This window comes from Sander lucioperca, chromosome 18 (assembly GCF_008315115.2).
Source record: "Sander lucioperca isolate FBNREF2018 chromosome 18, SLUC_FBN_1.2, whole genome shotgun sequence".
Taxonomy (NCBI): domain Eukaryota; kingdom Metazoa; phylum Chordata; class Actinopteri; order Perciformes; family Percidae; genus Sander; species Sander lucioperca.
This window is the reverse complement of record NC_050190.1, coordinates 12,042,462-12,062,602: the sequence shown is the minus strand read 5'-3', so window position 1 is coordinate 12,062,602 and position 20,141 is coordinate 12,042,462. Positions and strand designations below refer to the sequence as shown.

The 20,141-nt window shown below is 41.9% G+C and overlaps 1 protein-coding gene across 11 annotated transcripts in view; it reads right to left on the bottom strand.

Annotated features, from left to right (window-relative positions):
• Positions 1 to 19,589, bottom strand: part of eml1 (EMAP like 1) — a 56,662-nt gene extending 37,073 nt beyond the window's left edge. For 2 of the 11 annotated variants that reach the window (XM_035994958.1, XM_031279255.2), the window contains exon 1: positions 1,523 to 2,174. In XM_035994958.1, the coding sequence (XP_035850851.1) occupies positions 1,523 to 1,589 (67 nt within the window). In that variant the 5' untranslated portion in view covers positions 1,590 to 2,174. Of the gene's footprint in view, positions 1 to 1,522; positions 2,187 to 11,077; positions 11,232 to 19,373 lie in introns of those variants that run through there. The other 9 variants (XM_031279254.2, XM_035994959.1, XM_031279251.2 and 6 more) reach the window with 9 other exon arrangements.
• Positions 19,590 to 20,141: the final 552 nt, after the last annotated feature.

Sequence of the window (20,141 nt, the reverse complement as noted above, 5' to 3'; positions counted from 1 at the left end):
ATAATCTTTATTTCAACTACAGTATAGGCTTCTCTAACTCATCTGTTTCTCTTTGTCTGCATCTTCTCCTTTATGATTGCTATTTATTTAATGAGAGCAATCCATAAGGGACAAAAGCTTTTAACTGGATTCACCTCATCAGTGATTCATGAAAGTAGTGAGGTACCCGGTATCCATGGCGGGAGATACCTCTGTGATTTCCTCTGTCAGACAATAGTATTCTCCCACATCTTCCCCCATCGACTGCTAGTGCTTACACAGCACAGTTAATATTATTGATTGTTTTATCCACCAATGGCAATTACTCTATGCTTGCAACAATGATAGCTCACGCTCACTAACCGCCACACAGTCACTCCATGATAAATATTTAACTCTATCTTTATTTAGCTGGTTCAGTGGAGCCCAAATCAGCATTACAGCTTTTTTTAAAGCCCCTTTGCTACAGTAGTCTCTATTAGAGACGCCGGTTATTGTGTTGGGGATAATCCCCTTTGTGTAGGGGGCTCACCAACATAATCACTAACATAGTTTGTCAGTATGCAGGCAGTGATGGTATCATCAAACTGAGCAACACACTCAAAAACAAAAACAAAATTGTAAAGTAAAATCCTTCTGAAATGTTGGACTGAGATACACTTATGCACCATTGTATGACCTTTTTTTAGCATAGTTTAGTAGTTTGGGTATTTCTAAATATTAAGAGATACATCAGGGTTTACTTTTTCAAAAAGAAACTAGAGCTTCTTGGATCCTAAACATTTCTAAATCCTAAACTGATGTCATACTTATGTGTCATGCTGCTTTCCTTCTTCCCTGAGTCACCCTCTCCCACCCATAACATTAGCAGCCTGAAGTATGGTTCTTCCTCTGCCAGCAAATAAATTACATTAGTGCAGCAAAGCACATGAGCAATAGTGTCCTGTTCTGTCATCTCTGTTCTGTCTCATTTAGCCAACTGATCGCAATCAGCCAACAGGGGAGAAATATATTCATGACATACCCCTCATCACATCAAGCAGAACCAGAGTAATCAGGGCAGCAGGGCAGCTGCTGTGAGCAAAGGACTGTTCCTCATCCTCTCTCCGTCTTTGTTTATTAGCTTTCTTGATGGCTGCTGGCTCACATACACTGTTGACATTATTGTGGCCTCGATTCCAGAAACTTCCTGTTAATTCTACAGTGTGTTTTTTTCTGTAAATGCCCTCTGGAGTTGGTGGATTATTTTATTCAAATATACAGCAGTCTGTTCAAAATCAAATGTTTTCTAGTTTGACAGTGTTAAGCTACACAACAACAGGAAGGCTGAACTCCTTTTTCAGCAAAGCCCTAAAAGCTGGAGCTAAAATAGCTTTCATGTCTGCAACACAGACACACATACACACACCTCTACTTGGTGTCAAGTTTAGCCAGTCAGCTGGTGACATGTCAAGTCCAGAGAAACAACATGCAGCCGAGGAAAGAGGGGATTGGGGAGGGGGGGGGGGGGGGGTTGTGAGGAAAGGATTAGTTTTTTTTTTACCGTTGCAGAACTGTAGCAGTGATGAGGTGTCATACAAGCTGCTGTAGCTGGAAAACCCGTCCTCCATTCTCAACCTCTGCTCCGCTCCTCTGTGCTCCCTCTGTTATCCACAACTCCTTCGCTCTCCTCTCTTTCTCTCTCTCACTGGTGACTCCCCTCCGTTAGTTTATCGTTCACTTGGCGTCCAAGGCGCTCCCTCCATTTACTCTGCACGGGCCGGGCTCCCTGGGTAAGTCACCATGGCAACCCATTCACTCCGATTATGTCATGTGAACTCCAACCCCTCTTCTTTTCCACCCCCCTCTGACAAAAAAAGTCCTGAACTACAGCAGAAAACACTCCCTGCTGAAGAATGACTGCACCAGACTACCAGAGACACACAGATACAGAAGTTAAGAGGGTGCTGGTGGTTTTGTTTCCTCTTGTGCTCGTCCTCTCCTCCCTCCTGTCCTCTTTTCCCCTCCCTCTGTTCTCGTCTTGTCCTTCTGTCTTCAGCAGAGGCAGCTGTGTGTCGTTAGCTCTTGCTGATCTCCAGCAGAAAAACAGCTTTAAGAGGGCTTGAGCTGAGAGCGCAGACAGGCTCTGGCATAGGCAGTTACTGTGTGTGTGTATGTGTGTGTGTGTGTGTGTGTGAGTGCGCATGCATGCATATGTGTGTGCATGAGTGTTTAGATAATGCTCGGGACAGCCCAGCCTTCCCCTGTCACACAGTGTGGACGAGTCAGAGCACAGGGGGCTGGGCCTGTGGCATAGATCCTCCTTCTCTCGCCTGGTGGGAGAGGAGAGGAGAGGAAATGAGAAGAGAGGAAAGGATAAAAGGGGTGAGGAGAAAGGAGGATATAGGACAGAGAGAGAGAGAGAGATGGGAAGAGAGGAAAGAAAATGAGAGCCAAAAGAGGAGATGAGACAGGAGAAGAGATGAGGGGAGGAGAAAAGAGGAGAAGAAAGGACAAAATGGGACAGGACAAGGTAAGGTAGAAGAGGTAAAAAGAGGAGAGGAGAAAGAAGGAGATGACAGGAAAAAACGGGAGAGAGGAGGGGAGGAGTGGACAGAAGAGGTGAGGAAAGGAGAGGAGAAATTAGGATAGGGAGGAGAGGACAGGAGAAAACAAAAGAGGAGAAAGGAAAGAAGGAAGGACAAGCAAGGTAGATGAAAAATGCACAAATGAAGGAAACCAAACCAATGGCAGGTTACTAAAATGACTAAGGCACTGTGGGTCCCTCAGTCAATATATAGCAGTTACTAGAGTTACTTATTCTACTGCTCTTCCACGCATACAGACCCAGACATATAGAGTCACACATACTGTTTGTAACGGTATGGAGTCACATAGGGACACACCATAACAAACATCTGTCACATCTTTGTTGAAACTTCCCGCAGCCAAACATTCAAAACTGAACATTGCCAGGGGATCCCTGCTGTGGCTAAACATGATTATCAGTCTGTCCTCTGTCTGTCTTATCTGCCCTGCTGCAGACTGCACAGAGACTGACGGATCCTTAAAACAAGGACAAGAGGGGGAGAGAATGAAAGGGTGACTAGGGGATTGAGGAAAGAGAGAAATAAATGGGATAGAGGGGGAGGGGATGCAGAGGAATAAGAAAGAGAGAGTGCTTGAGGAGGGTGGGCAGTATAGAGAGAAGGACCAAATTAAAAAGTGAGCAGGGTGTGAGTGGAAAAGGGGGATACCCTAAAAAAAAATTAATTCTAACCAAGGGTTGTATGTGCATGTGAGGGGGGTATCTTTGCATTATTTATAATTTAAGCTTGCAGGGAGAAATAATAAGCCTAAAGAGTCTGTGGCCTATATTCTCGTGTGAAACATTCCCCCCTTTCTTGCTAGATCACAAGACGGAGCCGACAAAATTGCACAAAGGCAGGGATGCTCTGAAGACAGCAGTGGGAGAGACCATGAAAGGATACATTTGTTTCTCTCAGGGCCAGATGTACCAATGGTTTTGCGCCCACTTCAGGCGTATTTGTTTCGCAACGTGCGTGTAAAAGCAAGGCGAGGTATGTACAAACAGGCCGCACTGAGGTAAAAGCGCAGACTGCCTGTCGTGGGGACTGAAAATGGCAAATTGCGCTTTTCCGTGTCATGCATATGCATTCATGGGAGGGTGAAGGGGAAAGTTAGCCTAGAAATCTAGACGCACCCTAGCGGCAGCAAATTTAATTTGCAGCCAGGGTCAGTCTAGCAACTCTCCGTTGGCTTGCGAGCTGGAAAAACCAAACTCTAGTCAGGCCAATCACATCTTGTATAGAGTCGGTGGGCGGGCTTATGGCTGCTGCTGCTGAGAACAGCGGCCTTCTGGAAGACTTGGAGTTAAGGTTTTCTTTGAGAAAAGAACAAAGAACGGCACTGAAGTCATTCTTTAAAAAGGAAGATGTGTTCTGAGTTTTGCCGACCGGATACGGCAAAAGTTTAATCTATCAACTAGCTTTGCTACCTTCTTCGTTGCTCTGCTTGGTTGTAGCGCTATCCTATTGCGTACAGAGGGAATTTGAAAGGCAACCATTTATCCCGCCCCTCGGATTGAGCCCTGTCAATGGTGAGTTCCTAGACCCAACATCTTGATGTGGGTCTGGCTTGTCAGGCTAGGGGAAAATGGGAGTTTCTCGTAAAGAGATGGGAGGAGAAGCGTAAAGTGCACCTAATTATGTAGTCAAAAACCACCTGTGAAAGCGTGCCTCTATTTTGCGGTGAAAATGCTCCGCCTCTTAAAAGCAGGTGTAAACCAGCCGCAAGCGGGTTTCCTCGCATATGCCTCCTGGTGAAATGGCAGCAGTAATCTGAGCAAGACAAAGATAGACCAAGGAGACAAACTGAAAAGATTTTTGCCACAAGGATCACACTTTTTCAGTTGAGTGAACACAAAATCATTAAGCATTACAGATTAAGCAGCCATGCAATATTACAGTTACTGGAAGAAATCAAAGATGACATCGAATCTCCGACTCAGCGTTCACATTCCATTCCAGCAGCTGTTAATCTCCTCGCAACATTACAAATATTGGCATCAGGATCATTTCAAACTGTCATTGCATCAGCAGTGGGAATATCGCAGTCTGCACTCAGCCGTAGCACCAGTACTTAACGCTTTGCTACAGCGCACTAGTCAATACATACATTTCCCCACCACTAATGCCGAAATAACACGCATCAAGCTGTTACCTCATGAACAAGCAGATTTTGTTATTGCTTTGTTTTTGCTGTTTTGACTGACTTGGTGGCTGATCCATGATAGAAAGATGTGCGCAATTTACGGTATAGTGGGCGGAGAAAGGCGCTGATTACCCGATGAACTGGAGGTTTGGTAAATACGACGTGAGCTGAAGTATCACAGCGTGCGCTTTCTGCGGGTTGGCCATGGCGCTGATAATGCTACATTCACAAATGTACGTACATCTGGCCCTCAGTGTTTTTATAGTAGCCCAGCAGGTGTGATATAATCTGTCAATGTGAAGCTCTTTCTGTACAGGTATCTCTCTGAATATCTAGAATCCTTTCGGGTTCAAAAGTGGCCCGGCTGGATTTGACCTTTAACAGAAGGATGAAAGGGATGCAGTGAAGCACCTTAAAAACGGTTGATCACTTCATGGTTCAAGGCCTCCATGTTGACCTCAGTCCTTGTATTTTCTCTCCCTCCTCTCCCACAGAAAAAAACACTGCACTCTGGTTCACTTATTTCGCAATAACATAAAGCCACCAATAGATCAACCACACTCAGTAGCAGGCAGAATTATGTGAGAAAACAAGGTGCTCTTTGTACACCAATGTTGCATTTGAACACTACAATAGTTGTTTCGCAAAATCACAAGGATATTACACTTCAAAACAAACACAAAGTAAGATTATATGTTGACCTTTACACCATTTGTACACGTCGCTCTTTCTCTGCGGTTAAAATTCATGTCTACAACGAGCATGTGGAAAAATGCACCAAGGTATTTGCATTTATTTAGATATCTTGAAAATCACATTTTAGACATTTTTTAACCACCAAAAGGCCACAACACCCAGTGTTTTGATTCAGATACCTAATGGAATTTCATGCAGCTCCTCACCCACAAGCAACACACACACTGTAAGCATTATTTGTGTTTTTGTTCTAAGGACTGTGAGTCACACTGGTGCTTTGTCTGAAGGGCTCAGATTATTGAAAATCACATTCTGGGGCAGATTTGGGATCTAGATTAGGGACAGGTCTGTTTTTTTGTGTGTGTCTGTCTCTCTGTGCATATGCTCACGTGAGAAGAGAAGCAGCTAAAACTGGGGTATATTCCCTCCAAAATCCCCCGCATGGGTCCCGAAACCCCACCTACTACCCAGCGGGTGGCAGGTGGTGGAACTGCTGCTGCTCCACACCTCCCCATTGTTTCCCCCTTCCACCACCCATCAGTGTATCCAGAGGACGGACGGACGGACGGACGCACACACACACACACACACACACACACACACACACACACACACACACATCTTTTCAAGGCTTGGTATCAATGCTTCATTGCTTTATCACCGGGCCTGCTGACTGTTTTTACAGCTTTGGCTAAGCAGACATGAAGGTCATATTCAAACTGAGGCAGTTGTTCATTTATTTATTTTTCCTTCCAAAAACAGAAAAGAAACTGCTGACATTCGTTTTATCCACAGATGATCAGTCAGTCTGTCACTGGGCCAGGATTATACAGAATCAAATCCAGCGCTAAAGAGGAAACAAGGTCAATCCTCTGTATGATCCAGCCACCATCTGTGTGCCTGTCCTGGTTATTGGGCTGTTTTGTGTTTTACACCATGAATTAATCCAACCTGGGGTCTTAATGATTTATAGAAACATTGGATTTCAAACAAAGAAAGGGGGACACGTGTCATTCTTTACAGTCTGTCAAGATGGACATCTAAATACTGTATACATATCTTAAATTTTTTTGTAATGTTTTTAGGCAGTTGTGTGAACTTTTCCACCAACTAGTTAAACATTACAGTTTGCTAGTACCAGTTTTACCAACGTTTACAAGAGCTTCTTAAATGTCCTTGTCAAGATATAAGGAAGTAAGATCACAAAATTGAATAACTTGAAATAAGATAAGTTCATGAATGCAAGTCAAATATTACATTGAGATTTATTTTTCACTCACATGATGTGAAAAAGATGAATGTATAAAATCTGAAATGTAAATTGCAGCAGGTAGCAAAGGTCACCCAATATGAGCCTGTGCCAAGGTGAGGAGGATGGGTCAACAGGAAAGAGTGGAATAAGTGTTAATCATTTATTTCCGTGCTGATAACATACACATGAAGTTTATGAGTTCAACAGTCATTATGCCAACTCAGTGCCTTACAAAGTAACAATGAAGGACTGCAGGGCTGATACTAATTTTAGACCTACAATCTTTTTGTAGACATAGCGGTATAGCTCTGAGGAGGATTTTTCAAAACAATTTGTCTCAACAACTATTGGAATGATCGATGAAATTTGGTACACACATTCAGGGCGGTGGGCGGGCTTATGGCTGCTGCTGCTGAGAACAGCGGCCTTCTGGAAGACTTGGAGTTAAGGTTTTCTTTGAGAAAAGAACAAAGAACGGCACTGAAGTCATTCTTTAAAAAGGAAGATGTGTTCTGAGTTTTGCTGACCGGATACGGCAAAAGTTTAATCTATCAACTAGCTTTGCTACCTTCTTCGTTGCTCTGCTTGGTTGTAGCGCTATCCTATTGCGTACAGAGGGAATTTGAAAGGCAACCATTTATCCCACCCCTCGGACTGAGCCCTGTCAATGGTGAGTTCCTAGACCCAACATCTTGATGTGGGTCTGGCTTGTCAGGCTAGGGGAAAATGGGAGTTTCTTGTAAAGAGATGGGAGGAGAAGCGTAAAGTGCACCTAATTATGTAGTCCGCGGTATGTACAAAAACCACCTGTGAAAGCGTGCCTCTATTTTGCGGTGAAAATGCTCCGCCTCTTAAAAGCAGGTGTAAACCAGCCGCAAGCGGGTTTCCTCGCATATACACGGCAAGTCAAAATTTTACTTAACTAAACTCTTATGTAGGGCTGCAGGATATGCGATAACGTTGTTGAATATTGTGATAACCATATTACTTGCGATAAATAACTAGATATTAAAATGTACTCAGTTCTGCATTTCTGCTACTTTCAGTATTCTTCTAAAATACAACAAGCAATTTTGCTTGTTGAATTTAAAACAAATAAAAGGAAATCATTCCCAACATTCTTTTATTAAACAAATTGAACATTGAATTAAACATACAAGGCACCACTAAAAAAAGAATGACAGTTATATTTTAATGAGCAGTTTTCTACTGATATGTTCTTTCAAATAACACAAAAAAGTGGTGTCTATCGCGATATGTTGCAGCCTTTCGCGATATGTATATTGCACCAGTTGATATTGCGATGACGATAAAAAACAATATATTGTGCAGCCCTACTCTTATGCTATGTTCACACTACGAGCGTCAAAAGCTACAAAACAGCCAAGCGTGGCCAGCTACATTGTCGCAGAGTCACGGTTGGTCAAGCACTCGTTTTTGTTTCAAATTTTGCCACCCTATGACCCTATTGCATCCCTGTGTGCACAGAAAGCTACAATAGCATCAGCTAACTTAGCTAAAAAAATGCCTTAAAAAAACATGATTGGTTGTTGCTTCACTGTGTCATTGGAGCACTGAAAAAAAGTTGAGGACAGCTCAACTTTCATTTGTAGTGCATCACACCTGTGTGGGGCGTCAGATTGTAGCTAAATGTTGCTGGCTTCCATTGAATGACTTGTAGCCTGTTGCATTGTCGCTCATTGTGTGAACACAGCATTAGTGTTGTTTTAGACATTAAACAGACACAGAAGAAGAAACCATTATGATAAAAACGCTGAATCTTACATGTGTTATATCTATTGTTTATTTTTAAAAGCTGTCCTATTTCATCTACTTTTTCTTTTTTTAATCTACAGTATATATTCTTCCTTGATACTAAATTGTCCAACTTTCCCCGTTAGGATCATTAATGTTTTATCTTTTTTGTATCTTATCCTACCTTAGGCTATGGTCGATAAAACCAAAATCAATTCTCAAGGTGTAACAATGTGACATCTCATAACAGTAACTGTGCTATTGATGCACCTAGATGGCGAGAAGAGGCCAGACCAGCAGAGGATGTAATACTGTCCGTGACTGATAGGGTCACTCTTTCTAATAACTGTCTGGACAGGAGAGCAGAGATAGAGATGGGGGGAGATAGATTGAATGTGAGAGGGGAGAGTAAATCAGCTGAATGACATCATTTCCCACCTGCTGGAAAAAATAACCTGTCATTACTAATGTATGCTTATCAGAGTAGGCGTAGAGTCCAGATTAAAACACATTTTGACACTGTATTATGAATTATTTTTTCTCACATCGGACATTATTAGCTTAAAAAATCTAAAGTAAAGAGTAGGGCTGGTTACCAACTTCAATACTTTTTAGGCACCGACTGAATTGCCTCCTTAGTATCGATTATCGAAAAATGCCTCCTCATTCAATACCAAATATCAATACCTAAGGAGTAAATCCTATCAGCGTCAGTGAGCAAATAAGTATGCAGCGTGTTTCTACCAAGATCTGATAATGTTTGTAATTGGCTGTCGTTACGTTACACGTCGTAGAGGCATGCAGGAAAAACTCTACGTTACGCACAGAGATAGGGCTCACTTAGTAGGAGCTGAAAAATAAAGGATTTGTGCCGTAATGTGTAATTTATTTTTGTTAAAATGGATTTTATAAAATTGGTATAGAAAAAAGTATTGTTCAGAAACCGGTATCAAAGTCATGGTCTTTGTATCGGTATTGAAATTGTTTTAACGATACCCAGCCCTAGTAAAGAGACAGTGATTTCAGTTGATGTTCAACTTATCAAGGTCTAGTCCAACACAAGGAGAAAACTGACAAGCCACTATCATCCGTATGTGTGATCAACTAGAACCCATAAAGAAGAGCTGTTGAAAGTTTTTGTCATCATGAATTATGTGATAAGTTATAACAATTCATCCAGAAGTGTACATGAATATGGGTACCAAATTTCATGGAAATCTATCCAGTAGTTGTTGATACATTTCCTCTTGACTACAAATGTCAACCTGCTGGTGGCGCTAGAGGAAAAGTCAGGGGATCACCAGAGTCATTAGAATTCATCGTCTGGGAACCATGGACATCTGTACCAAATTTAATCGCAGTCCATCCAATATTTGTTGCTATCAATAAAGCCGCCAGCGTGGCTAAAAATATTCAGTATAGAATATCACATTGTATGTGTATGTGTCAATACTTTATTGTGCCATCCGTTGAACCAAACTCTACTTCTAAAATTTTATTAACCATCTAACCCCATGAAAACAGTCAACTAACAAAAGATTGTAAAGCATATTTGTGTAATATCAGTGACAGACAAGGCTACAGGATGAAAGCCGCTACACTCTGGAGTGCACTTGTGTTTTGGGCCACACAAGCAACAGCAATGCCAAATAATGATGTTATGGTTCAGGAAAACTGGGTCAACACTTGTGTTTTTAGCGCAGTCTTTTGGTCATGGTCTCTAAGAGCATTATGCATGTAGAAATCCCCTGCCAGACTCTGTAATATCTACAAAGACCCACATTTATGAATTTGAGAGAAAGAGGGAGTCGTGGGAATGTATTTTGCAAGTCTTACTGTGGTGCAATAATGCATTTTAAAGATTTTAACAGCAATACTGATTCTTACCCCACAATTGGATCAATTTGTCTTTTCATTAACAGCATTATACGGTTAAAATTGATCTGATTAATGTGTGTTCAGCACTTAAATGCTTAAAAAATCTGTAAATACATACGCCGATGTGGTACTGCAGCTACAGTAATTGAAAGATAAACAAGACTTGGATTCAAAGTGAACGATAGTGAAAGTGTTCAGTGGCTGAGGCTTAAAAAGAAAGAAGTCCTATCCTGTTAAGTCTCTATGGATGCCGTGTCAAGATGGACTGTATGGGAGAGAGACAGAGACGGCACGTGAGTGTAGAAGAGGAGAATCTGCTTTTGGGCTTTAAATAGCTCCTAATCCTGAGGCTGTGGAGCAGCGTTACATGTCCTAGTCCAGCTCCCCTTTTCTATGTCACGTACAGATCAAATACCACTAAAGAATTCCCCAAACCACTACTTTATGTTTATTATAATATGATGTTTCTCCCTATAGCACAGGTGCATTGGTAACACATGTTGTATACCAACAATATACAAAAGGAGCTATGGACACCGCGGGGATGCAACAAGGATCATACTGTAAGTCCACAGAAAATAAGTAACCTGCCACTAACAAAAGAATAAAGCATAATCAAGGCCGTCAACACAGAAACGAAAAGACAATATAAACTAGCTACACAGCAGTACTGCCTACAAACACACACATTAAAGAAAATATTCTACACAGTAATGCTACGTTTCTAGGCAACTGTAGTGGTGGCTGCCTTCATCTGTACAGAGTTTTAACAATGAATAAGTTTGTTGTAGTAACGTTACTCACCTGTCTGAACGTCATTCGGTGAGTCTTGTGCACCGCGAAGTCCTCCTCAATCTGTACAACTTCTCTGCTCATTAATTCTCAGTGCATAATACAACCAGTTCACTCTGTCCCACTGCTCCTCATATTCAAAAGGTTTTTTTTAGCTGTATGAGCCCTGTAAAAAACAGCAGAAAGGCCTCACACACCTCACTGAAGGTAGAAACCACCACCATGAGCATAGCATTTAGCTAGCATTCTAGCGTCCCTCAGTAAGAAGGCTACGAGAAGTTAGCTGGTTTCACTAGCAATTGATTAGCAAACAGTAACATTACATGCATGGGCTACTGGGCCGCAGCCAACGGTAAAACAACAAAACGCTCAACTTTGCTATATGCTCTTTGCACAAGCATTTCTCGCTCCTCAAACTATAGCAGGAGAAAGAACAACAGACATCCCTCTGCCAAACGCTATTGCGCACAAATCACTGTCATAGGTAGGTCTACTTGAAATGACTGAGACTTCACAGCTTCTAAGCTAATAACATGTTCACTAACATCCTGGAAATCTCAGTAACTACAATTAATAGCCCTTTTTTATCTTGGCTAAACTCAATGATACGGGCTGAACTATCCTATCTCCTAATATAGTGTTACTCAAGACATGGGGTCAGCCCTATGTTCCCACAGCCCTATGTTCCATCATCCTTGCACATCATTCAACCTGTGCTTGAGAACAAGAGGGATGCATTGGTAAGACTTAGGTCAAGACCAACTAGACAGGCACAAGACAACTATCGCTCAGCCAGATCTACTGCTCAGACCACTGTCCGTATGTGTGTCCAGGAGTACTGGAACTGGAACAGGGACTCGGGTAATATCAGGGAAATGTTTGCTGCAATCAAAGCTGCAACAGGACCCACTGCCCAAACCTGTGGAGTGTTAAAGAACAAAGATGGAAGCACGATCAACGATAAGTCTGGAAAACTAGAGAGATGGATCGAACACTACAGTGAACTTTATGGAACCGAGGGAAACACCTGCCATCAGACTCTCTCAAGTCTCCCTGCCTCTCGGTGTCATAGCCATCTCGATACTGAACCTGACATAACTGAAGTGATAGCCTAACTACAATCTCAAACATGAGCAAAGGAAAAGCTGCTGGTGCAGATGAAATCCCGAGTGAGCTCTTGCAGGCAGGGTTACTGCCTCTTGCCAACCATATACACAATCTCATCCTGAAATGCTGGGCAGCCAAACAGGTACCGCAAGATTTTAAAGATGCTAAAATCACCACCCTCCACAAGAACAAGGGCGATCGAGGAGACTGTAAAAGAATTAGAATTAGAATCCTGCTCAAACGTCTTCAGGAGATTGCAGAGGAAGTATACCCAGTCACAATGTGGATTCAGACCACAGCGCTCAACCACCTACATGATATTTGCTGTTAGACAACTGCAAGAGAAATCACGAGAACAGCGACAACCACTCTATATGGCTTTTGTAGATCTTACGAAGGCTTTCGATTATGTCGACCGAGATTTTCTATTCCTAGTGCTCCAGAAAGCTGGCTGTCCCCCTACTCTGCTATCACTGATCCAATCATTCCATGATGGAATGCGTGGTAGAGTACAGTTTGATGGTGAGCTTTCTGAGAGTTTCCCAATCAAGAGAGGAGTAAAGCAAGGGTGCGTACTGGCGCCTACAGTCTTCGGCATATACTTTTCATATGTATTCCAGAAAGCCTACAAATATATACATAACACCACTGGAGTCTCATTACTATCCCGAGATGATGGAAACTTTTTCAACTTAGCCCGCTTCAAGGCGAAAACCAAAACACAGCAGTTTGTTATCCGGGAACTACTCTATGCTGACGATGCTGCTCTCTGTGCATCATCTTCAGAACAGCTCCAGACTCTACTTGACAGCTTTGCTGAATCATGTGACCAGTTCGGGCGTACCATCAGCCTGAAGAAAACTGTCACCATATCACAGGCAGCTGACGCCACCATGACGCGCAACACCACACTAGACCTGGAAATATCCACTTGTTTAGGAAAAGCAGCCTCTACTTTTGGTCGTTAACCAAACGAGTCTGGAGGAATATACATCTATCTGTGCGAACTAAAGTGAGAGTGTACGAAGCATGTGTACTGAGTATACTCCTATATGGATCTGAAACCTGGCCTACATATCGCCCCCAAGAGAGTAGAATAAGTGCTTTCCACATAAGAAACCTGCAGTTTATTATTGGAAAGACTTAGGAGGACAAGATGACGAACTGTTCACTATCACAAATTCTGAACCCCTGTCTTCAAGGCTGAAATTTAATCGTCTGAGATGGGCAGGCCATGTCAACAGAATGCCACGATCTCGCATTCCCCACTCAGTACTACATGGAGTATTGGAGGAGGGAACTCGGCACACGGGTAGACCTAAACTGCGCTTCAAGGACGTGTTAAAGACAGATTTCATAGACTTTGACATAAAATCTGAGAGCTGGACAACACTGTCACGGAATTGTGACCAATGGAGAACAAGCCTTTACCATGGTAGAGCATATGACCAAGATAAGAACCTACAGAAACTAAGGGGGGAGACTCAGCTAACAAGAATGAATATGTGAAAAGCGCCACACATTGTTATTCATGACAGAAGCATGCCAAAGAGATGTGGGAACATAGGGCCTAATTTTGGAAAAAAAAATCTTAGAAATGTGGGAACTGTGGGAACATAGGGCCTAATTTTGAAAATAATCTTAGAAATGTGGGAACATAGGGCCTAATTTTCAGTGAAAAAAACATTCTGTGGGAACATAGGCATGCTCCCCAAAACATAACAGTTCACATCACAGTCTGTTACAGGATTTAAGTTTGATCCAGCATGCACCTGTTGTGCACGCAACATCATTTTTTGTTTTGCTTTTACTACTAGGTTGCGACCTTTGGCACCCCAGCCAGTGAACGTAAACATTTAGTTAGTAACATTACACCAGAGACGCTTTAGTATAGAGGATATTTTGGTTACACCCATAGACTGTAAAAAATAATATTCAATGGTTACACCATGTATATTTTCTAGACTAGAGTGTCGTCTCTCTGAAGCTCTGCCCTCCTGCGGCCGCAAACACACAAGTAGATTCTTTTCTGCTGCAGCTGCTGATTTGGCCCTTTTCTCTTGTTCCTTTCCCACAGGGTGTTTGGGTGTCCAAAGGAAACAAAATCTGCCAAAACAGCACTTCTACATTTTCTGTCACTAATTACCACCTTATATGTCGTTTCGTTTGTTAAAGCTGTACAAACTTAAAGGTAAAAAGTTTTGGGCGCCCGGATAGCTCGGTTGATGGAGTGGGTGCCCATGTATGGAGGTTTGCTCCTCGACGCAGCGGGTTCGACTCCGACCTGTGGCCCTTTGCTGCATGTCATTCCCCTCTCTCTCTCCCCTTTCATTTCTTCAGCTGTCCTGTCATTAAAGGCCTAAAAATGCCCAAAACATAATCTTTAAAAAGAACAAGGTGAAAAGTTTCACTGGGGTGCCATACTATTCCTTGAACGGGGATCAATATTTCTCTCAAGGTTACTGCTCCTGCAAAAAATAGTCTGGCACTGATTTAAAAAAAAAATCTTTATAAAGCAAATATATGTATTGTACGTAAAGTATTGAGCTACTTCTTTTAGGTTGAAGTTCAATGTTAACTGAATTAGATAATGATGTAGGTAAATGTTAAGTGATTCCATCACTGGGTCCTAACAGTCCAAATAATGTGAGATTGAATGGCCATAAACGTAAAGCTTTAGGTGAAATTGAGTATCAGACAATTCCATACAAGTTGAAAATGTAAACTTATGATCAGCCCCAGTGGTTTGTTTACAATATGTAACCCAGTTTTAAGATAATTTCCACCAAAACCACACACACAGCACTTTTTCTTCATAATGTGCTTTTCAGAGATGACAGATTCACCTTTTACTGAACACCCAGTCATTGTATATACATACTGAAAAGCCCAAAATCACAAATCACACATTTGCCTTAACAGGCTTTACAGTCTGTACAGCATGCAACACCCTCTATCCTTAGAGCATCGGTGGATAAGGAAAAACTCCCAAAAGAAATCCTTTAATATGGGAAGAAAGGGAACAAAAATGCAAAAAAGGCAAAATTGGTGTGGACTCCTTCTTCCAGGATGGAGTGGGTAGACATGCAATATTGTATTAGTGCAGAGAGCAGAATTTGATTTTCAGTGAGCACACAGACACTTTGAGAGGACTGACAAGAAGAATTAAGCAGGCAGGCAAGAAAAGAAGCAGATGGACAGAAAAAGGAACACTCTTTCTAACATGGTGAATGTGTCAGTAAAGGGCACCTACTGTATTATTCTGCACACAATTATGACATTCATAACATTATGGCACCATAGCAAATCATATTGTGGGTATTACTTGAGCTTTCATTGCTTCTCTGTCAACCTTTCATAACTCTTCCCGCCTCCTTCCTCCCTGCCTGCCCTCCTCACCTTTACACTAATGATGCCATAGAAGTGAGGAAGAAGGGTTACAGACTTCTCTACATAATCTATATGTTAATGAGGCTTGGGCACAGAACTAGAACAGGATTGTTGTAATTCAGCAGACTGTAGCCCTTGGAAATATACTAATTAGGTGACTGATGCTGTGTACAGCCATTTAAAAGCAGAAAGTCAGTGGGAGACATTGTAATTTGTCAACCCTCTACTACTGTGAAAATGGTCCATTTATCTAAAGGACGGCAATCTGAATACACCTGATCACTACCATGAAAATCCAACATACCTATGGTTTGTAAAATGGACACACAGTGTGTATCCCAGAGTGTGCAGGGCTGTGTGTTCTGTCAAGCGACGACAACATTAATCACATCTGACTTGGCTGCTGAAACATCCATGTACACCCTTCCCCCATTTCCTGAACAACCAAGAACTCTGCTCTACTCTTTTCTACAAGCCTACACACATACCGTATATACAGCATATACTGTTTCATTTCATGTTCTTTTGCTTTACTGTTCATTTTTCCTGCATCAAACAATGGTTCTTCCTGCACTTGCTTGCCTCTCCTCTCCTGTTCTTTTCAAAGTCACAGCAACTCAGTTCCCCGATCAATACAGCCTAACCCTTAAATAAACTCTGCTGAGGAAATCTGGCATCTGCTGCAGTTTACTCTAATGCATGTTGTGGCAGTCATGCTCTTCCCTGTGTGTCTCTCTCTCTCTCTCTCTCACACACACACACACACACACACACACACACACACACACACACACACACAGACACACACAGACACACACAGACACACACACACACACACACACCTGTACCTGTGCTTAAACCTGTGTGACAACTGACCCATTTCCAGTCTCAACATGAGGAATAGGTTTAAATCAACAAAGCTACTTGTCCTCACATTCAGGGCACAGATGGAGGGCTGACGTCAGCGGGCCATGATGCCTTCTTCATCTCTCATCTGCATTTCTGAACGCACACACACACACACGCACACGCACACACACACACACACACACACACACACACACACACACACACACACACACACACACACACACACACACGTACACGTACACGTACACGTACAGGTACACACACACACACACACACACACACACACACACACACACACACACACACACACACACACGACTGCTGGATGCTGATGGTTTTCTGTCATACAGAGACTTGTCAGCTCCAATTGTTCCCCCCATAAGTCTCAGTTATATGATATACAGACAGTCATTTTTTACAAAACTGATCTCCTTGGAGACAGCCACCACCTCACTTCGCCCCCCCCAGCCGCCCACCCGCCATATTCCTTACCTCCTATCTTCCTTACTCCCCTTTCAATTCACACTCACTCATTATATATTAGAGAGTTGGCCAAACTCTCTCTAATATACGGCTCTGCATAAAATATGCTAATACTGCCACCTGCAGGACATATGCTCAACTGCAGCTATTCATTTTCTCCTATGCCTGAAAGTCAATGTTGGGAAATGTGTATTAAAATAAATAAAGCTCACGTTGGAACTGAAACATTAAAATCCAACTCTGACTATCAGCACCTAACTATATCATGTCATTGTGTTTACATTTTTTTCTATAAATCATAAATACCACACAGTTACAATAGACAATAGACATTTTGACACAGGTGTAAATAATAAAAATAAATCATAGCTGAATTCCATTTAGTTGCTTTAGTTTCAGGATCCTGGTATTGTGCATGCTGGCTTACTGTCAAACTGTTTTATTAGTGTTAGTTCCCTGAAAAAGTCTAAAATAACTGGTTAAGATGAAAATATTTGGTAACACTTGACTTGAAGGTATCTACATAAGAGTGACATGATACTGTCATGAACACAATGACACTGTCATGACACATGAACCCTAACCCTAACTCTAACCCTAACCCTAACCCTAACTTGTCATTACAAAAACCGAATGACACTTAATGACAGAAGCGTTATGTCATAAACATTTATGACGTGTTCATAATGTTTATGACACGTTCATGACAGTGTCATGTCACTCTTATGTAGATACCTTTAAGTAAAGTGTAACCAAATATTTTGATCTTAAGAAGTTATTTTAGACTTTTTTTCCCCCAGGATCTGTATCAATACAGATACAGATAATGTCAATGCAATATACAACCTTATAGGCGGTTAGAGAGGTGTTAATATTATTTTGGACACAATTTGAGCATAAAAGTGTTTTGAGTTTACTGAAACTGAACTTGAAAGCTTCCCCTGGTATCTGACTCCCTGACAGTTTAAACAGCTTCTTTATATACAAGTGCTGTTTCCTTCAGAAAACATCTTCATTCACAAATATACTTACAGTAGTGGGTCCACCATTACACTGTCATCTTTGCACACAAACATCTGTTCTTACAGTTTGAGAAAGTTGTTTAACCTGTATAACTGAATACAACTATTCAAATATTGGCCAACATTTGAGAATTTTCACTTTGACATATTACCATGTTGGATTTGAATATTAACCTCAGTATGATACAGATGAATGGAGGCGATACATCAAGCACAGTTATAATATTGGCTTAACTGTTGTCAAATGTAAAAAAAAATAAATAAATAAATGCCATCACGTAGATAAGGAGAAATGTAGTGTAAAGCTGGAAACAAAGGGTTTAACAGTGTTATTTTATCAATTTGTTGAGGCTAAGACGTTCTGGTGCCAGTAAGTTAATAACAGTGATTTAGCTTACAAATTATGATGTAATTTCCTGGCAAATCCATTAGAGTATGATATAATAGATAATGGAGGTGTGGTCCGATGCCCATCAAATGCAATAACCACAATCTTGGCAGTTGTTGCCAAGGCTGTGGTTTCTGTAATTGACAACATCAAACAGTTTTCATACTGCAGAGTCATGTTTGATTAATCTGAGAAGGGAATCACGCATGGACTGAGCCAGAGAGGAAAGGAAACAGGAAAAAGAGGAGATAAAAGGACAGGGAGAGATGAGACAGATAGAGGAAAGGGGAGTGAGTGAGTGAGTGAGTGAGTGAGTGAGTGAGTGAGTGAGTGAGTGAGTGAGTGAGTGAGTGAGTGAGTGAGTGAGTGAGTGAGTGAGTGAGTGAGTGAGTGAGTGAAAGAACAAGACAAGAGGAAGGTTTCAATTTATAACCGTTTCTGTTGGTCTGTCTGGTAGTAAGGGCTTCAGCTTCTCTCTCAGTTGTGGGAAATTACCCTTCAGTTAATGGTTAGTTACACACACACTTACACACACACACACACACACACACACACACACACACACACACACACACACAACACATCTTTATACCATTTGTCCCCAACAAGCATGCAGCACTGTTGTATCCACAACTCTGATATAAGGTCAAAGTGATATAAGGTACAACTACCTTCCTACCTCATCCATTCAAACCATGTCTCTTCTTTCCTTGCTTCTCTACATATCTCTGATTAAAACTGCAGAGTCATTCTGCATTATTTTCATGAAACCAAAGGGATTTCTCTCCATATAAGGGCCCAAACTGAACCAGCTCCTCTTTGCAGCTGAATACTTGCCGGGTGAGCTGTCCCAGTGGAGGGCTTAGACTAAAACAGGATGGGCCAAAAGAGACCCCCCCCCCCTCCCTCAAACATAAACACACATATGCAGACACACAAATCCAAACAATTTACAAGCATGTATGCACAGATAAGCACCTCGTATGTCTCCCTTGAACAAAGCGTATGCATGTGTGCACAAGAGGACATACTTTTTGTTTTTCCTTACCCATTGGGAGCCCCTCACAGTCAGACATGGCCAGAAAGAGAGAAGAGGATCAGGATAGTGTCTTTTCTTGCCAGCCTGTTGCTTCTTCTGAATCTGTGCCTCCTTGTTTTTACTACAGTATCTCTGGTCAAACTCTCTGTTTTAAGCTCTTTAGATCACACTCTCTCGCTGTTTAGTTTACTTACTTTACAATCCATCTCCTTGTCCTCCCCCTGTCTCTCTCTCTCCCTCTCTCAACAATCTGACCAGTGGCCAGCGGATATGCCAATCAAACATCACACACTGTGCTATTGGATACTAAATTTGTCCTCACTTGGGTCCTCCCTTGGGATACTGTTTCCCTTGGAAATGGCAGGTCTTCTTAGATGTGATTTCATTGACTTTTAATATATCTACATCTATCTCACCATTTAAAGGACAGAAAACACTTACTATATTTCATATAGTCTGCAACAAAACAAGAAGGCAGAGCTTTCTCCTCACAAACTCGCCATACAATTGTTGTTTCCAGTATTATTTTCTCCTTATCCCTTAAGCCTGTAACAGAAAACAAAGAAAGTTCCAATAAACTTAATATCCCTCGAGACAGGTTGGCCCAACCCTGGCATTATTCCATTTTTTGGTAGTAGTAGCCTTTGTTTCCTGTGGGGGGCGCTTGTGTCTCATTGAATATTGTTCACATCAGGAGAAATCCTTTGTTGTCTCCAGTTCCTTAAGTGGCCTGGATACCAAGACATTTCCAGGGTCAAGTGAGTCTGTACTCAAGAC